The 21,409-nt window shown below is 33.6% G+C and overlaps 2 protein-coding genes across 2 annotated transcripts; one reads left to right on the top strand and one right to left on the bottom strand.

Moving 5' to 3' along the window:
* Window positions 1-8,911: 8,911 nt before the first annotated feature.
* DIS1 (Actin-like ATPase superfamily protein) lies at window positions 8,912-11,896 on the top strand. The gene is made up of 9 exons (XM_078989011.1): window positions 8,912-9,475; window positions 9,656-10,124; window positions 10,247-10,393; window positions 10,483-10,575; window positions 10,671-10,790; window positions 10,881-10,991; window positions 11,090-11,215; window positions 11,342-11,440; window positions 11,541-11,896. The coding sequence occupies exons 1-9, from the start codon at window positions 9,426-9,428 to the stop codon at window positions 11,619-11,621; spliced, it is 1,296 nt and encodes a 431-aa protein (XP_078845137.1). The 5' UTR covers window positions 8,912-9,425; the 3' UTR covers window positions 11,622-11,896.
* Window positions 11,897-19,190: 7,294 nt separating this feature from the next.
* LOC145038505 (uncharacterized) lies at window positions 19,191-20,598 on the bottom strand. Its single transcript, XM_078986841.1, has 2 exons — window positions 20,223-20,598; window positions 19,191-20,176 (listed from the first exon to the last, which is right to left on the bottom strand). Exons 1-2 carry the CDS (start codon window positions 20,596-20,598, stop codon window positions 19,191-19,193), a joined length of 1,362 nt encoding a protein of 453 aa, XP_078842967.1.
* Between the last annotated feature and the right edge of the window lie 811 nt (window positions 20,599-21,409).

The following is a 21,409-nucleotide window of genomic DNA, read 5'->3' as shown; positions in this document are numbered from 1 at the left end:
TAAATTGGGTGGTCTTCTTGATCCCTAAATTGTTGACCAATCTTTCAACTTCGGGATCTAATGAGTAGAGCTTCAACTTCTTGGATAATTTTCCACAATCAAACCCGTTGCTCGAAACCATCTTCAACATGTCACCATTAGACAAATCGAACAACTCTTGGGTTAATGCTTCAACAACATCAACAAATCACAAGGATGAAACATCACTAGGATATTTCATAGCATCATAAATGTTAAAGCTTATTGTTTCACCATCAAATTCCATTGTTAAGCTTCCCGCATACACATCAATATTTGTTCTAGCCGTCTTCAAGAATGGTCTCCCAAGTAAGGTTACAACCGATTTTGAGGATACTTGTTCATTTAGATCAATCACATAGAAATCCGTCGGGAAGGCCAATTGGTTCACTTGCATTAGGACATCTTCCAAAACACCTCTAGGAAAGACACCTGATTTATCCACAAGAGAGATTACAAAACCGATTTCACTTAAGGGTCTGACATTCAATGATTCATACACCGAATAGGGCATGACATTGATAGAGACACCAAGATCAATCATAGCACTACTAAAAGTGACATCTCTAATATTGCAAGGAACCGTGAACATTCCAGGATCTTTTCACTTTGGTGGAAGCTTCCTTTGTAAAACCGCGAATGCATTTTCGTTCATCGAGATTTTCTCATTTCCTTCCAACTTTTTCTTGTTGGTGCAAAGCTCCTTCAAGATTTTTGCATATCTCGGAATATGTTTGATTGCATCAAGTAAAGAAATGTTTACTTCATCCTTTCAGAAGGTGTCCAAAATCTATTTCTCCTCCATTTTCTTCTTCGAAGTTACACGACGGGAAGGGAATGGCGGTTGAGTGGCTATTGGAGTCACTAGAGGGGTTGTCTTTTTTAGGGCTCCGGTTTGTGCATCATTCTTGACTATAGATTCTTCAATGGGAATGACTTCTAATTCTTCCTCTTCATCCCTTGGTTTCTTTTTTGAACTACTTTCCTCGGCTTGTTTGCCACTTCTCAATGTCACCACATTGACATTTGGGTTCTTTTCGGTTTGAGAAGGCAATTTCCCGCAGGACTCCAACTTGCTTGTGTATGTAACTATATATCCTATTTGTGCTTTAAGGTTGGAGATACTAGTTCTTGTCTCTTTTTGGATTTGTTGGGTACTAGTAGCCAAGGATTTGACAATGTCTTCAAGAGACATTCCAGAGTTACTTAATTGGGATTGAGGAGGTTTCTGGTGATGTGGAGGGTGTGGTTTGGGTTGATAATGTGGTTGCGGGTGTTGGTAGTGAGGTTGTGGAGGTAGGTAGGAAGGTCTAACCAATGCATTTTGAGGCAATGGTCTTGGGTTGTAGCTCATGATGGGATTTGGATTCCAACTTGAATTGTAAGCATTTTAGTGACTGAATGGTTTTTTGTGGTAGTTTTAGATCTCTCCCGTGACATTTACATGTTTCGCATCTTCTTGTAGAATGGGGCACATATCCGTAGGGTGTCCCATGGTTGCACATATTCCACAAACCATCACTTGTGGAGTTTGTCTCATGGCTAGCTTCTGGACAACGGAGGTTAGATCTTTGATTTGAGACTCGAGGTTTTATGATCCCACTTCATTGACTTTGTGCTGTGTGTCTCTTTTCATATCTTGGCGCAGACCAAAATGTTGAGAATTTGTGGCTATGGTGTTGAAGAGTTGTCTCGTTTGTTGCAAAGTTTTACTAAAGACATCACCACCACTTGAGGCATCAACTAGTCTTCTCTAGGGATGACAATGGGTACGGGTATACCGGGTTTCGTGCTCCCCATACCCGAATCCCCATCCCCATACCCGACCCCATCCCCATCGGGGATTAAAAATGTATCCCCATCCCCATCCCCAATGGGTATCGGGGATCCCCAATGGGTAATCGGGGATTTTTCCCCGTTACAAAGTTTTGAACTTTTATGAAAAAATACTCATAATTATATATTAACCAACAAAACAAAAACTAACAGAACTAATATATAACACTATAATCACTGAATGTCTTCAAACACGAACAATAACATTCAAGGTTACAAATTAAATCATTCTTTCCAAAAAAGGTCATAAAAAGTCTTCCCAAAACCATACGTTTGATTGTTAGAAAACCTTATTTTGTCTAATGAACATTTGCTTATGCATTATTAAAAATAAAAACATAAATAATACTATATATATATATATATATATATATATATATATATATATATATCAGGTACCCATCGTGGCCGGTTTCGGGTACGGGTATGGGTACCCGACAGGTAAAACCATCCCCATCCCCATCCCTGCTTTTTATATTCGGGTAATACCCATCCCCGTCCCCATCCCCGGTCAACTCGGGGATTTACCCTGTCAACTCGGGTTAGGGTTTCGGGTACCCGTTGGGTACGTTTTTTTTTTTTTTTTTGCCATCTCTAGTCTTCTCTCCATTAGAAGCAATCCCTCATATAAGTGTTGAATGAGGAGTTGTTTCGGAATTTGGTGTTGTGGGCAACTATAGCACAAGTTGTTGAACCTCTCACAATAATCATGAAAAGTCTCATTTTGACCTTGGCGGATTCCACAAATCTCATTTCTAAGACTTGAGACTCTTGAAGCGGGATAGAATTCATCAAGGAAAGATCTTGCCATGTCGGTCCATAAGTTAATTGACCCCGGGGGAAGACAGAATAACCAATCCTTTTGCTCTATTGGCCAATGAAAAGGGGAATGCCCTTAGCTTGATTTGGTCATCGGTTGACCCTTGTGGCTTCATACTAGTGTAAATAATGTGGAACATCTTCAAGTGCTTATGCGGGTCTTCGTTCTCCAATCAATGAAAAGTTGGGAGGTGATGAACTAAACTTGACTTCAACTCCGAGCCTCCTTCCAAAACCGGGTAATTGATACCGGTTGGAGTTTGTGTAACATCGGTCTCCATCATTTGCCTCAAAGTTCTTTCGGGAACTTCTCATTTGTCCATCATTGCAATTGGTTCAATAATGGGTGGATTTTGCTGTAGGGGTGGTGTTTCGGGAATTTCTTGGCGAGGGTCGGGACTAGAATCGGGTTCCATGTCACTTGATGAAGCGGGTTCAACTTCTGGATCCCCGTGAGGAGTAGAAGTTTGACCACGCTCAATTCGTTTTTCCTTCGCCAAACGCCTTGCTTCTTTTTCAATTTTTGGGTTGTAAATCAAGTCACCTGTACGCTGAGATCTGGGCATAGAGAAACAAATTGATTAAAAATAAACCAATCCCTGACAACGGGGCCAAAATTTGGTGGTTGTGGAGGCAAACAAAATAAATACCCTAAGTATTACACACTAAAATAGTGTATAGTGGTAAAGGGATCGTATCCACGAAGATTGATTCAATTTAAATTTCTATGTAAACCTCTTTGTAAAATACTTGCAAAACAAAATTAAAAGTAAAATATGGGGGTTAATTCTTTTTGATTGTTTGACAAAATTAAAACTAGCTAGAATGTAAATATGACAAGTAACAAGTAAAAGATTTGCTTAAATAGAATGAAGTGAAATTAGTTGATTTTGGGATACTCCACATGGATGACATGATTGACTTATCAGTAGACTAGATGGAATAACACTTGTGAGTTGGTTCAACTTGGCTATAGCAATTCATAAACACAAATTACCTCAACTCTTCTTAAATAATAAAATGGTTGGAGGAGCTCTTAACACATTTCCTTAATTAAAGTAAAAAAACCAGTGAAGCATAAAATCTTTTGAAAATCAATTAGCTTTAAGTTATAAGAGTTACCAAGTCCAAGAGATAATCAAATGTTTACATTATCATTATGGAGGAAACATTTCCATGGTTTAAATGAAATGAAAACAAACATAGAAACCATTTGTTGCTTATTAATTTGAGAGTCCATTACTTAACCAAGAAATTAGTCAACAAAAACAAACATTCATTCATCCAAGCTCATGATCAAAGATAAATATACACAACAAGATATTTAACTAGAAAACATTTCCATAAACTTCAAACACAAGATAATATTAAGTCTTCAAAGCAACTAATCATCCATGGGTTAAACCGTAATCAACCAAATGAAAGTTTAGCCAAACATGACCAAAGTAAAAGAAATGCAATATAGTTTAGTGGTACCAAACATTGTATTATATGCAAGATGGAAAGAAATTACACTAATCTTCCAAAAATTCTTCAAATCTTCCAAAGCCTTCTTGAGAGAAAAATAGTGTGTGTTCTTCAAGTCCTCATATGCAAAAATACCTTCAATCTCCAGCAAAAAGAAGTTGGTTTCCGGATTCAAAAAGTTGCCAAAAGTCACACACCAACCTTCGTCAAATAGGGTCAACAAGTCAAAACCCGGGTTCATTTCATCACAATTCACGTGGATCGCGTGGGTAACGCTGAATGTGGGACTTGGGCCATTTAAAATACAATCTAGCCTAATCTTCCCATTCACACTTCAGCCCACATGCATAACTCTTTAGAGCCCATTTGTGTCATTCCAAAGCCTTTAATGATCGATCCAATGCCCCATCAATCTTTCGTAGCTCGAGTTCTCTTCACCTCGTCATCATTCTTCATGTAAATTTAAAACCAACTTGCTCCTTTGATTATGTTGACAACAAACCAAATCACACCCTTCAAGTCCACAAGCAAACTTCATGCTTCCATAAATCTCGCACCCTTCTAAGCCTCTAATAACAAAAAGTCTTCGATAAATCCTACAAATAAGCTCAAAAGTATGGAAAGCACTCGGTAAAGGAGAAAAATAATAAAAAGAGAAAAATATGCATGAAGATTAACTAAAATGAGATGGTTTTAACTAAAAATAAACTATGAAAATAAGTAATAAAAACGAAACTATCAAAAAGCTTCATTGAGTTGTCTTCTTTAGTGGTTATTTGAGTTAAACAATTAAAGGCTTAAGACACTCAAGAATACAAGAAGAAACTAGCATTTCAAGTGTCTTACTCTTGATGGTGGATATACATACATAAAATCATGTTCTTTGATTTTTTGTTATCTTCATCAATACCCCAAAACCAAGTGAGTTCAAAGGCTTCAAAGGTTGTCATTCTAAAACTCTTTGGTTGTTTTTATTTCATTCTAACCTCTATAAATGGATCATTGATGGTTTTGTTTTGTTATGAACCAAAAATGAACTTGTTATGTTTAAAGTCTTTCGTTGCAGTTTTTTTGAAAAACAAACTTATATTTTGTATAAAAACTCATCAAAAGGCACACACAGTATCGGAGGAAGTTACTGCAGTGCAAATATAAAGTCTTAATAGTCTACCTCCACATAGTCGGTAGGCATGCTCTTCTTCTAAATCCATATATTATACTATTTTAGGAGTCAAAAACATTAAATTAGATGTTGTTAATTAAAAAATATCTTTTGCGTTTAATATAATCTTCTTGTTCAAATGGATTCTGGAACTTTTATTCTCTAAGAGCAAGATTCTTTGAAAGTTTTTCACATGAAGCTTTAGCATCATAATTTGGAATAGTATTTGCCATGACTTCTAAATACAAGCCATTATACATCATTAAGATCGATCACACAAATGTTTGTTAGCATCCATGTAAGATGAAAGCATTTATAGGAAAAATAAATAAAAGTTATAAAAGAAAATTTATTTTTTTTGTCCAAAGTACAAATTTACCATTCCAGTAAAAAAAATGAAAGTCTTTTGGTAATTTTAAATTACGGTGAAAGTAAACATGACAAGTTCTACCCTTTGCAAAACTAAGCAAGGGTTTAGGGTCCTCAATTTTAAAGCTTATTCTATTATATATGTATATATACGTATTTTTTGGGTTACACAGATAAGTTGAAGTTTGGATTGGTGATAAAAACATTGGTTTATAAAACTAAAGGTCTTAAGTTCGAAACATTTGCTTACTTGAAGGGCCTCAATTTTTTTGTTTGCTTAGAGCCCCAGATTGATTGAGCCGCCCGTGAATTTAGCAATCTAATATTGGGTTAAATAAATACATAGCATGCTATTTATGACATAAAAATGCAGTCATGATAATTCTATTGTTGTTTAGTTGGAGTTTTACATAATAATTCTAAGTGTATTTCAATATATGGACTAGTCAAACAAAGATTCATCTCCACAATTCATTATATAGTTTAGTGACAAAAATATCCCTCCTATGTCTCTCTCATCCTCTAACATTATTGTCAAGATTTAATTCAAATAAAAACTAAAGTGTATTCCATCGGACTTCCATAAAAATAGCAACTATAGAGTAAAAAGTAGGCTTATATAAAATGTTTTTAATAAAAATAGGCCGCTGAGAAAATGGAAAAACCACTATGGGTATAAGATGTAGGGCGACAACTTTGAATATCCAATCCGTAACCCGAAACTAACCCAACCCGAAAATAGACGGGTTTGGGAGAGATTTTTGACCCACCAACCTATCAACCCGCCAACCCCACCAACCCGTTTATTTCATGGGTTGGGTTGGGTTATCTGTTTGGGTTAGCGGGTCAACCCACCAACACATGTATGTATATATACACACACACACACACACACATATATATATATATATATATATATATATATATATATATATATATATATATATATATATATATATATATATATATAATTATTAATGAAATTTGATTTCCATCCGTATTCATAATATTACGCATCATTGTATTCTTTCCGTATTCATATGTGAGTAATCTGCGTTTGCGGTTCATTAATCAAAAAAAGAAAAAATGCATGTCGTTATTTTCACGAGTCACGAACGAAGAACACATCCACTTTTTCTGAATGTTTTCATTTTTCATTTTTATTTGGATGTTATTGACTTTATAAATTTATGTTGAAAACCTTTTTTTTTATGTTAATTACTTTAATCATTTTATGAATTTATGTTGAAAAAACCTCATTTTTTTTAAATGTGTTGCTTATTTATTAAACGGGTTATATGGGTTGGGTTTGATCCATTAACTTGTGGACCCGCAAACTCATATACTTAAATGGGTTATATGGGTTGGGTTAGGTTGATGTTTCCAACCCATCAATCTGTGACCCGTCAAAACCATCAACTCATATATTATATGAGTTGGGTTGAGTTTATGTTTTCTGACCCGCCAACCCGCAAATCCGAACCCAACCTAATTGCAAGGCCTAATAAAATGACAATGGTTAAAAGTTGGCTGCTATAAAATGCATTTATAAATAAAACATTGAGTGTTGATTAATGATAATCTTTATATACTCTAAACTCACTCATTACAATGAAGAAAACAGAATAAATACAAGATGAGGAGTGGGCCTAGATGTACCGGTAATACACACAATTGGGCTTGGTTAAATACATACAAGAATAACAAAAATAAACATACAAGTTACATAGGTCTGCTAACAATTATAAATGAACAGTTTAATAACAGTTTAAGTCCATTGAGTGTAGATTAGAAAAACAATGATTTCTTTCGGGTATAAAAGTCAATACAACTAATAGCAACACCCAAACATTCGGTTCATATAATTCCATTAAAACATATAAAGTTTATATCACAAAATAAATGAGGACAAATTAAGAAAAAAAAAAGCAAATCCTCTTGTTAAGAGTTGTAAATTTTAAGTGACAATAATGCCCATACATAATGAACATTTAAATAACAATTTAATAGGAATGTTATTGTCCTATTGTTCAATAATTTATTCATCATATCAACTATGTATGTTACATATGAAGCAACAAAAGGATAAGTTAGTACCTGATTATGCAATCGAGAAAATCACCAATGATTTGAGTCCGAAGAAAAGAAAAATAGAAAAAAAATAGTTTAAAGAGTGTGGATGAATAAATAACAGTTTAATAGCAGTAAGAGATATAAATTTACACTTCATGATCTTGAAATCAATTAAAAGTATGGATGAAGAACTAACACTTTAATATATAGCCACATTATTGTAGTACTTTCCATCGATTTGTTCATAATATACAATATCTGTGTTACCTTTGTTGTAGCAAAAGAAGAAAATTGGTACCTGATTATGCAGTCCAGAAAAAAAATCGATGATTTGAGTTCGGAGAAAAGACTAATAGCAAACAAAGACCGATCATATCATATATATAATTAAACTTGAACTTTAATATATAGCCACATTATTGTAGTACTTTCCATCGATTTGTTCATAATATACAATATCTGTGTTACCTTTGTTGTAGCAAAAGAAGAAAATTGGTATCTGATTATGCAGTCCAGAAAAAAAATCGATGATTTAAGTTCGAAGAAAAGACTAACAGCAAACAGGTACCTGATTATGCAGTCCAGAAAAAAAATCGATGATTTAAGTTCGAAGAAAAGACTAATAGCAAACAAAGACCGATCATATCATATATATATATATATATATATATATATATATATATATATATATATATATATATTAAACTTGAACTTGTTATCAATAATGATTTGCTTCCATAAAAAAACAATTTTCATGTCCAATTGGACAGTACTATTTAAAAAATAATTCATCAAATACAACCTTGATTTAAGGTAATGATGTGAATATTTAATTATATATCTTGATAGCTACTGGATTTCGGATTAAAAGAAGCAACGAATTTGAGCAGGCATTAATGGAACCAATACAATAAGATTAGATTTGATTATACTTTCATTTCTTATTTTTTAATTAATGATGGACTAACGTGTTTATTATGAAGAAGATCATCTTTTATGGGCCAAATGTTTTATAATTTGTTTCTTTCCAAAAAAACGTTTTACTTATAAAATTTTCTTTTTAAAGACGAAGGTTTTTTTTGTTTTTGGAAACAATTTCATTTGCCTACCTTTGATTTTATTTTTTTCCAAGTAGAAATTGTAAAATTTGCACCCAATTTGGGCCATCACACTTACGGGTTAACCTAACCGGACCAGGTGAAGGTGCAAGGGGCACTTGGGCGATCTTAGTAGTGGAGCCGTGCCAAACACTTCTCCAATCGAACCTCAAAATTCGACTGCCAATCTTCACACGACCACGAGAGACGCAGATAGGAGAGAAAGGGACAGGATTTGATTGTTTTATCGCCAAGAAAGGTGTTGAATTGGGGGAAAAGGTGGGGGATAGTGGATTCGTATTGTAATAATGGTGAATTTGATGGAACAACTGATTCCGACAGGATTATTTTCTCTTTTCCAATGAAATCAAATGGATGGAGCTACACCCATTGACAAGATCAATCATCTTCGCTGCTGGTTGTTGAATTGCCGCTTTCGCTTACATTCGACGTCCACGGTTTTAATCGATTTCCCCCAACGACCATGATCACTTCCTCCCTTAAACCCCACATCGGATCTCAACCGCAGATCCACTTTTGCTCCAATAACATCGCTGTTTCTCTCTGCTGCTCACTCTCTTTTCATGGATCCTTCCACATCACGTCCTGCTGTAGTTATCGACAACGGCACCGGGTAATTCCGATTTCCTTGCATTAATTTTGTCACACGATGTTTTATTTACAAGATTCATTTATCACAATTCCTTTTTTCCGCTATTGATCACCATCTATATAAGATATCATTTACTCACTCGATTGTTAGGATCATCTGCTTGTTCAAATGGCTTGATCAATAAATGTGATGGCGTTTCAGGTATACTAAAATGGGTTTTGCGGGTAACGTGGAGCCCTGTTTTATTGCTCCAACAGTAGTTGCAGTTAACGAATCCTTCATAACTCAGCCCAATCGTTCCTCTACCAAAGGAAGTAGCAGTTGGCTGACACAGCACAGCGCTGGTGTAATGGCTGATCTTGATTTCTTTATTGGGGAAGAAGCCATATCCAAATCAAGAAGTAGCAGTACTTATAGTCTAACCTACCCAATCAAACACGGGCAGGTGGAAAATTGGGATGCCATGGAACGGTTTTGGCAGCAATGTATATTTAACTACTTGCGTTGTGATCCAGAAGACCATTACTTTTTATTAACAGAGAGTCCATTGACTCCACCTGAAAGTCGAGAGTACACGGGTGAGATTATGTTTGAAACATTCAATGTTCCAGGGCTTTATATTGCAGTTCAACCAGTACTTGCTCTTGCTGCTGGGTACACATCATCTAAGGTTGGTGATTGTTGTTGTTTTCAGCTATGCACACCACCTGTTCGATAAAATTCCCAAAAGACATTATGAAGTGGGGAACTTATGATTTTAGTATTTACATGAATCGTATTGTATTTGCATAGTGTGAGATGACAGGTGTTGTAGTAGATGTTGGAGATGGTGCCACTCATGTTGTACCCGTTGCTGAAGGTTATGTTATTGGGAGCAGCATTAAGTCGTTACCAATTTCAGGAAAAGATGTTACTCTCTTTGTCCAACAACTCATGCGTGTATGTTCATTCCCATTTCCTTTCATTTTCATTTTTTTTTTTGGGGGGGGGAAGTGTTAATTATTCTCTCATGATATTTCCTTATGCAGGAAAGAGGGGAGCATGTCCCCCCTGAAGATTCACTTGAAGTAGCTCGAAAGATTAAGGAAACTTATTGCTACACATGTGCAGACATTGTCAAGGTAGTTTTTATAACTTCATAGCTATGCAAATTGAAAAAGCTACAAACTTTCATGATTTTATGATCATATTTTTATGTTTTTTTTTAATTGCATAGGAGTACAATAAACATGACAAAGAACCTTCCAAGTATGTTAAACAATGGAGAGGTATTAAACCAAAGACCGGGGCACCTTACTCATGTGATGTTGGCTATGAACGATTTCTTGGTCCCGAGGTTTATGATTTATATTTTTGTTATTTTCAAAGATGATGTTACTATGTTTTTTAGTGAATCTTATAATGTTTTTATATTTCTATCATGCAGATTTTCTTTAATCCAGAGATATACGATAAAGACTTCACAACCCCTTTACCTGCTGTAATAGACAGGTGTATTCAATCTGCACCAATTGACACAAGAAGAGCTCTATATAAGGTGGGTACACATTATTCAGTCCATAAAAAATATACATATAATTAGAAAATTACATTAAAAAAAAAAAGTTGATTTAATTTTTTTGAGACTTACTACAGAATATAGTGTTGTCTGGAGGATCCACCATGTTTAAAGACTTCCAAAGAAGGCTGCAACGGGATACAAAGAAGATTGTGGATGCACGTGTTCTTGCATCCAGTGCTAGACATGGTAGTGAAGTAAAGGTAAAGATATTAAATAATGGAGTGTAAAGTAAATATTATCAGATTTGTAAAAAGTTGTTGTTTGTGTATTAAGTAAAAAAGTAAAAAAAGAAACACTGATGATATATAGCTTACTTACTGGTTCAGGCACAACCGGTTGAAGTGAATGTTGTGAGCCATCCGATCCAGAGATATGCAGTATGGTTTGGAGGCTCTGTACTTGCATCAACACCTGAATTTTTTACGGTAATTTTTTTTTATATATTTAATTATTCGGATTCAGTCCAATACATGTGAAACACAGTACAAGTCACCAGTATTTACGTTTTTGAATTTTGATGAATAGGCATGCCATACAAAAGCAGAATATGAGGAATATGGGGCCAGCATATGCCGAACAAATCCTGTGTTCAAGGGAATGTATTGAATGATTTCTAGAAGCTGTTCTTCCCTTGGTGTACATTATGCAGGTTAGCTTTTGTTAAACAAGAGGTGTACACTAGATGTTTTGATTTTCTTGTAAGAAAAGAAAAAAAAAAAAAAGATTATTCTTTGATTAAGAAGCAGATAGGTTTTGTTTTGATGCTAATATTTATTTCTATAAGGTGACACAACTTTTGAGCACATAAAGGTGTCATCAATTTGTTTCAACGTTATGTTTTCTGCAGTTTAAGAATCTTTCTCTGATGCCTTCGAACCCAAGTTGATTTGTTTTTTTTTTTTTTTTTTTTTTTTTGTTCTTTTGTGCACTTGACACCAACGCATATATGAAACATGGCAACTACCCAAACTCAAAGAGCATAAAAGACATTTTTACCCTTATGGTTTGCCAACACAGGTTGATTCAGTACTACTATCTAAACCCCCTACACACTTGGTCCTAGCGGTTTGATTATGTTGCATGCTGGTGTTTTATTTGTGTAGAAGATATTTTTCCTTTTTTTTTTGGACTTATTATTATTTATTATTATTAGTTTCTATATTATTATATTAGAAATGGTTATGGCCCCACCACCTACCACCATCACAGTCCATCGTCACTAACCATTATACTCTGTTCTTGCTTTTCAAATCAAAAGATGACGAACAAACCCATAAATTACATTAATCAATTCAGGTTTCTAGAATCGGATTTCAGATTCACACACACCTTGAAATGATTTCAAGCCTAGAACACCCAAAACATCTTGAGTCCTAATTTTTACTGTTCCAAAATCGATTATAAACCCAAAACAAACACACAAACGTGATTCGCTTTCAGATTTCAGATTCACACACACACACACAAAACACAATTTCGTATTCAAATAAATGAAACCCCCACACGGACTTGAAATAGGTTATAATTTTGGAGAAGGGTAAACAGAACAGATCGCGATAATCCTAACTCATTGAAGGTGGTTGTGGCCAAATTTAAAAATAAATCTGAAACAAAAACCGTAACTCGTTGAGTGTGCGGTGGTTGAATCTGTTGCCAAAGTTCCCCCTTTGTGGGCTGGTTGCCAATAACATCAAAGGGTCAAACCCCTCTTGGTTATGCATTTTATTCTTAAATCAGCAGTTGATGACAACAGTGGTTTTGTAGTTGGTCCTCATATCAGGCAGTTGGTGGTGGTTTTGAATTTGGTTTCCAGATTAGTAGCTGGAGGTGGCGATTTCCATCTGTTTCTGAGTTGACCTTGGGCGTGTTCGGCAAAATTAGCTGGTAGCGGATGGTTTGTAGCAGGTAGTTTGTAGTTTGTAGCTTGTAGCGTTTTGTTAAACGCTACATGAAGTAGCATTGGGATTTGGAGCATTTTGTTTAAACTATACATTAGAAGCTTATAGTGCTGAACGAGGTTTTCTGTTCAAAATGGAGTGTTTTGTCAAACGCTAGAAGTTCTCAAACGCTCCGTGCCGAACACGCCTAATAACGATGGAAAATACGAGAAATTGATGAAAGTCAGAAGAAAGAAGTGGAAATAAAACTTTCGCTTCCAACTTTCTTTCAAATTTAGAAGAATTTGGAGAGAAATAAACAAAGGGGGTGTTTGGCTTAGCTTTTGAATGATTAAAAGTTCTTTTAGAAAAAGATCATAGGCAAAACATGTTTGGCAAAGGACTTCTAAAAGCTACTTTTGGATTTTGCAAAGAAGGAAAATCAACTTTTTGGAAAAGTCATGAAAACCTGACTTTTTGTAACTTTTCCAAAAATATCTTTTGGCCTCTAAAAAGCTAAGCCAAACACCCCCAAAATGTTTAATTTTCCATCACTTCTTTTCATCTCGAAAACACAAAATACATTTTTCTTGCCCTTTCATTTCTCTTCCTTGCTCTATTTTTATTTCTAAATAAGCAATATTATTTATTTTAAGCCTATGTACCACTTTGTTTTGCTTCTTTTGGGTGTTTTTGTTGTCAAATGTATGTTTTCTAACCGGGTAAAATATTGTCATGTTTTGTCTTCAGTAACCAATTAAGGGGGACTTTTATCATTTTTAATATAAATATAAAAACACATTATACTAACATAAGTTGCCTAAAATTTTAATCCATAACTGAATTTTTTTTTGATAAAACATGCTTTTTAATTTTGACAAATACTTTTCTAAAAAGGATAAACTTAAAGTACTCGTCCCTTCATAATATCTAACAATCCATCATTTGAAAGATATCACAAAATAATCTTTAACTCTCAAATTTACAAAATTACTTTTTCTCTAGCACAATATTATGCGAATTTTATTGATTTTCGTGATTTTGACAATATTTTCACGAAAGCGATTTCAGTTTGTAAAAAAATAACAATGTCTTTTGCGGAATTTTTTTAAAAAAATGAATTCGGTTTAAAATAAATAATTCCTAGAAATGCAAGTCAAAATAAGTATAGCGTAAATGGTTATATCATTATATGTGTTGTTCTTACGTTGAAGGTTGTGGGCTCAATTCCCTCACACTCTGGAAAGGGCAATGTTCATTTATATTAAGAATAACTTAAGAATATGTTATCTTTAATTTTTACTACCAAGTTAATATCTGATAGCTTAAGAATATGTAATCTTTAATTTTTTACTACCAAGTTAATATGTTCCCCTCATCAATTCCATCTTTAGTGTGTTATACCTATCTTTTACCTATTTTTTATTCTTTAAATACAAATAATAATTATTAATTTTAAAATATTTAACTTACTAAATAAAAATAAAAATAAATTTAATATTACATTCAAAAGTTAAAAAATTACATCACTTTGTTTTCTTTTCTCAATAGTCTATACATTATATCGCAAATACTAAACATGTTTCTATCTATCTAAACAAATTAAATAAGATAAAATGCATATAAAATAACTTAATTTACACACGTTTTTATTTTATAAAACGTGTTTTTATTTATATGCGCAATATCAACATAACTCGGTTATCATCCATTTTGCTAAAACTATCGCAACTCAATTTGACAATCAAATTATAATACGAATACAAACTACAAAGCTTAAAGTAAGTGGTTTTCTTTATATATGTAATGATAAAATTTATTATCTAATATGAACAATGTTTTAGAAGATATAGAAGTTTGGTACAAAAATAAAAATGTACTCTTTAAATAAAAAGTAATCTAAAGTTCTAAACGACATTAAGATTTTTTTTGTAAAGGGGGTTCTTTTCATTTTCATTTGTAAAAAAGGGCTGTTTTAATTTGGTAGCAAAAATAGGGTCGTGTCCCCACTCATTTCTTAATAGAATGGTTCTTTTATTTTTACATCTTTTACTCTATAATTAATACTGATATAAGGTATATTTATCTTTCAATATTTAATATTTTTATTTTCTACATTCACCAGATTTGTATATAAAATGTTTTTTTAATCATAAGTATCTTATTAAATTATATATAATATACAATTATTTATACCATTAAGAAGATGCTATTAATATTCCAACCAATACCAATATTGAATATTGTTATATAATAAATATAGGAATTTTATATAGAGATGCCAAATCAATGACAATGTCTGCAAAGTTAACTAAAATAATAAATGAAAAAAAAAAAACGAAACAAAAACGTCAAAGTTCATTTGAAAAACTCTAAAATAGTTATTTGTATTTAATTGAATATATTACACTTTTTAATGTTATAAAATTCACTTATTGAATTGAGTTTCTTTCATCATTTCTTTAAAATTCTTCCCGTATTTGCATCCTTAGTTTTTGGAAAAATGACTTAGAAGGTTAATGAGGTATCGTTTTTTTTTCCACATTTGATCACTTTTTTATACTATTTACCATTGAGCTTGTTTTTCGTGTTCCAAAATACCATTGCAACCTGCTATGAGGTTCCCGACGATTTTATCACTTTTTTTTGTACATTATTTACCATCGAGACCAGCCGCCACCGGTTTCTAGATTTTCGATCCAATAACAATATACAATTATACATGAACCTAGGGTTTTCAATTTTAAGAAATCGTTCCAGATACACAAACTTAGGATTTCAGAAATTGTTCTTCAACTTTTATTTTTGATTTCTAGGGCTTTAATTTCCACATTTTTGTTTTGAAACCCCACCGATTTCTTGTATGTTTTTTCATGTAGCCATATACTAGTATTTTGCTAGAATGGAGGTCAATCTGATGTTCGAATGTAAAGGTGTTTGTAATGTTCTAAGTTGTCGTATTTCACAAAAATGAGAGAATACATATTACAACATAGACGGACCAATAGGATAAGCAAACTAACTGGGCTAAACTATACAATAGATACAATATACACTGATACACCCCCTCAGTTTGAGCGGGAGGCCGAAAACGGACTCTCAAACTGGATCTGAGTTCTATGAATAGATATGTCGGAAGTCCCTTCGTAAATATGTCGATATACTGAAGATGTAAAGCCCGTAGATTCGGACTAGTCAATTTAGAGACGATAAACGTCAAAAAATGACTTTTTGATAGATGATTATTTAGAAAGATAATAATAACTAAGTTTTAGTATATGTCACAAGGTTTTCGTACATATAAAGAACGTTGAAATCCGAGTTATAACGAAGAAGTTATGACATGTCGAAGTTTCGCGACAAAACCGACACGACATCGGGAATCGTAAAAAGTGAGTTTAAGATAAAATACTTTCTAACCTTAGTGATCTAAACGAGACTTTTAGAATACGTCTCCACCTACGCATGGATATAAAGAACATCAAAAAATGGAGCTTGTATGCAAAAGTTATGATCTTCCGAATATGTAGCTGTTTGAGGGCATGACATGTGGCAGAAACCCTAACCTCCTTAAGTCCATGACGTGAATATTAAGTCCACGGTGTGAACATGATCTAGGACACATCTCAAGGCTAGAATGCAGATAGCAAGTCTACGAGAGTGATGTGTTAAGATTCCACGACGTGGACATAAAGATCACGGATTGAAGTCAGTATCTTGACACCTTTCGAAGCTAGGAACCAAATGGCAACTCTACGAGGTGATGCAACTATGTTTCATGATGTGGACATATAAGCCCATGATGTGGACATATTTTGGCAACCTATAAATAGCAAGCTCGACCCTAACCATTCTTACAACAAATCTTCTTACCTCTCTCTCGTTTGCTGAAGGCGTTCCGCGTTCTGAGCCCGATGATCATAACCCGCTGACCGTTTCTAGTTAGATTCTATCAAATCACGCTACTCATGTGAGTGCATAGTTACTTTCATCTTACACGTAGATATGAAGTATTTAATGTAAATTACGTGCAATGTGTGCACATTATCTGTGTTCTCGATATCTATGATGGATGAACAATTTTATACATGTTTTAACTGATTTAAACTATATATGTATTTTATATATACAAATATGTTGGGTAAAACATTGGTAGATGAATTAGATGATGTGTGATGAAGTAAAAATTAAAGAGAGTTCTCGATGTTTAAGATGATCCGGTTGTCCAGCAGAGTATAGACAAAGATAGATAGTCCAGTGGAATGCTAGTTGGCTCGTAACCTGTAGATGACATGTAATTTACATGTGAATCACATGTGATTTACATGTGAATCACATGTAATTCACATGTAAACATATGAATCACATCCATATGTGATTCACTTGTGATTTAAATGTGAATCACATGTAATTTATATGTGATTCACTTGTGATTTACATGTGAATCACATGTAAACATGTGAATCACAGGCTCTAATCGTTTCACATCAGATACCACCACTGCATTGTTAAGGGAAAAAGACCTTCAAGTTGAAAAGGTATAAATAAATTACTTTTCTACCCGTTACATTACACAAAAAATAATAAATTTACATAATGAAAAAAAATTGGATCTCATGTACAAATGCAGAAGCGGATTGATGAATTAACAATTGAAAGAGACGATGCTCGATCACATGTTCAAGATTTATTATGTGTGGTTGAAAGTAATGGAAGTTCATTGACACGGGTAAAAATAAAAACAATATTTGTTTTTAACTTTTTATATTTTATTTTATTTTATTTATCTCAAATATTATTTTTTAGGTTTCTTAATATCTTACAGATGGGTTCATATGAATACTCTCACCTACGAGTGCAAATAACACCTGAAGTTGAAACTTACATGATGCTAGAAACATCAATTGTGGTGGACTCACGTCACTCATTTTATGGAAGCATTTGAAACCTTGGATCAAGTCGATGTCAGGGTCATATTACTTCTTTGTAAATGGCAACGGAACCACAAACATCAGTGCAAAAACAAGAGCAAATTTGAAGTTATTAAATCCATTCTTGAAGTAAAATAAAGGCCCTTCAGTTCAATATAAATGACTCTCTCCACCTGCTAAAACATTATAAACCAACATATTCATAACATATGATGTCCATTTCCCATAGTAATAGTAATCCACAACTACCGAAATCGTCGAATACAAAAACAGAACAAGTGGTTAGAAAATAGAGAGTTAGAATTTAGAAAAAACTTTTTTATAAAAGATTACGTACCAAAAGTGTAATTGACATAAACGCCCCTGATATAAACACCCTTTTGAATTTTCGAAGTAGAGAGTAGCAGGGGCGGAACACAAGCACTATAAAAGATTACGTACCCTTCAGTTCAATATAAATGACTCTCTCCACCTCCTAAAACATTATAAACCAACATATTCATAACATATGATGTCCATTTCCCATAGTAATAGTAATCCACAACTACCGAAATCGTCGAATACAAAAACATAACAAGTGGTTAGAAAATAGAGAGTTAGAATTTAGAAAAAACTTTTTTATAAAAGATTACGTACCAAAAGTGTAATTGACATAAACGCCCCTGATATAAACACCCTTTTGAATTTTCGAAGTAGAGAGTAGCAGGGGCGGAACACAAGCACTATAGTTAGGGGGGCCGAAATAAAACTTTAAAACAAAACCATATAGACAAAAAAATTGGTTCAAAATTATGACATATCAAAATTTGAAACAAGAAAACTAATAATAAATATTGCTACATCCCACTTCAAAGTGGAACTCGTTGATCTTTTGCATTTTTTGAAATCTTGCACAATTGTTTCTAGACTAATCGTTTCGGCAAGTTCCCTTTCAAAGTACAAAATCAATGAGTCGTTCAAAAACTCATCTTCCATCTTATTACGTAACCTTGTTTTAATAAGGTTCATCGCTAAAAATGATCTTTCTGTTGTAGCAGTGGAAACCGTAAGAGTAAGTATGAGACTAGCTACTCGATAAATAAGATGAAAATTAGCCACTCTTCCGGTCTTTATCAGCCATTGACACAACTATGAAATAGATGTCAATAGTTTATAATTTGTGTGTTTAACAACATCAATCTCATAGTGTTGAAGTTGCAACTTCAAAAGTAATTTCTTTTGTTCACTAAAATCTCCAGGATAAAACTTTTCCATTAACCAATATACATCACCACTTCGAAAAGGCTCATTAACACTTTTAGGATTTAAAGTTGCAGAAAGTTGAAGCAACTCCATTGAGCTATCATTAAACCGGTGATTCAATTCCATTAATTGACAATTAATGGCTTCGTAAAATATATCCACTCGGTAATGATGTTCAAGTGTATGATCGCTATGCTCCTTAAGAGCTCAAGCCCTATGCTAAAGTAGGCAGAAGATAAATCAGGGATATCAATCTCACGATCCTGAAAAAATGACTTAATAAGAGAGAGCAAACCATCCCATCTTTCATCTTTCATTTTTTGCAAAAGTTCTTTGGTAGATGCAACTAGCTTCAATGCATTGCAAACATCTTGAGATTGTATTTGTAAAGCTTGACAAAGTAAATCAGTTATCTCCATTATTTCCTTCACGAGATGCAAAACAAAAACGAACTCAAATGTAGTAATAATCTCATATGTTGAATCTGCATCCCCAGTGATCGAACCAGTTCCCTCCTCAATAATTTTAAGTAAAACCTCGCAAGTAGGACTAAACATCTTGATTAAACTCGAAACTGATTTGAGGTGAGAACTCCATCTGGTATCTCCGGCTCGTTGTAATGTACCAATCTGATTGAGACCTTTACCTGTCTCTAACTCATCAATAGAAATCATATATGCAATTTTCTCGGCTTGTGCATCTCTTAGTTGATCAGTACGCTTGGAGGAAGCACTGGCAACATTAATAAAAAAAGATAACTTAGTAAAAAACTTTTGCACTGCAACAACTCCTTGTGAAGCAGCCATTAATGCTAACTGTAATCGATGAGCAAAACAATGAATATAATAGGCATATGGACTATCTTTTGAAATCAATGCTTGCAAACCCTTAAACCGACCTCGCATATTACTTGCACCATCATACCCTTGGCCACGAATTGATCTAAAATCAAGATTGTTATGTGACAATACAGAATAGATCCCATTCTTAAGACTTTGTGATGTAGTGTTTGGTACATGAACTAGTCCAAAAAAATGCTCCACAAGAACACCATCTTTATTTACATATCTCAAAACAATTGACATTTGTTCTTTTTTAGACTCATCACGTGCTTCATCAACAAGTAAACAAAATTTTCCACCATCAAATCTCCTTACAAATAATCCGTTTCACCCTAGTTGAGATAAGGTTTAGAATCTCTTTTTGAATTGACGGTGATGTATATAATGCATATTTAGGAGCAGTCCGAAACAGTTCTTTCATCTCGTTGTTATAAAAGCCAATCGCCTTTAACATTTCACGAAAATTTCCTTTGTTGATGGAATCTGAGCTTTCATCATGACCTCTAAATGGAACTGCTTGAAAGGCACACCAACGAACTGAAAAAATAGTAGCCATCAATCTGAGTCTATTATTCTTACGATCTTCCTCTATTAACTTCTCAAACACATTTCGTATATCTTGTGCGTCATTTAACAAATCATCATATGCTTTTTGTGCAATTTTGTGAAAAGATGTACACTCAATCCCCATATGATTCAAAAAGACACATTTTTTCCCACCCACATTCTTCCAATTCTAAAAACTATCTATAGTAAATGCCCGTTGGCCATATTGTCTCATTCCAGAAGGTTTGTTAAATAGAAAACATGGGAAACAAAATGCAGTATCTCGACTCTTTGAGTATTCAAGCCAAGGAAATAACTTAAACCAAGAAACTTGAAAGTTGCGTTTATGGGTTTCTGGTCCAGATTTTGGATATACTGGAAGTTTCGGTTGAAAGGGACCAAGATTTATATATGCTTGGCGGATGCTATCTCGTTGATTAATTGGATAATCATAAATTTGCATACGTAAATCGGGATCACGTTCAATTGTATTAAGATCAATTTCATTCGCTTCAAGTTGAGCTTTTTTGGACGAGTTCTCCACAACAGGAATACTAGATGTTGGGTTACTAGATGTTGGGTTTACCGCAACATGAATACTAGACGTTGGGGTATTTTCATCTAAAACAATCTCTAGAGGTTTTTCAAAATCTTGAGTCGAATTCACACGTTTTCTTTTAAATAACCCGTCAATAGTTGATTGTTTTTTCATGTTGATATGAACTACATAAAATATTAACTAATAATTAGTAAATAACATAACAAAATACTAAAATAAAATAATAACTATCAAATATATTATATAAAACAATTATGTTTTTATGAGAATATAAGTTACTGATTTATTTTATTATATTAAAACCTAAATAAACAATATATTATGACTTTACACTCGTATACAAGCATAGTCGTTATAGTCTTCATATTTTACATATTGTATTTGCATACTAAATGTC

The sequence above is a fragment of the Lactuca saligna genome, chromosome 4, assembly GCF_052625555.1.
Source record: "Lactuca saligna cultivar CGN05327 chromosome 4, ASM5262555v1, whole genome shotgun sequence".
Taxonomy (NCBI): Eukaryota; Viridiplantae; Streptophyta; class Magnoliopsida; order Asterales; family Asteraceae; genus Lactuca; species Lactuca saligna.
This window is presented reverse-complemented; position numbering and strand designations above follow the sequence as displayed.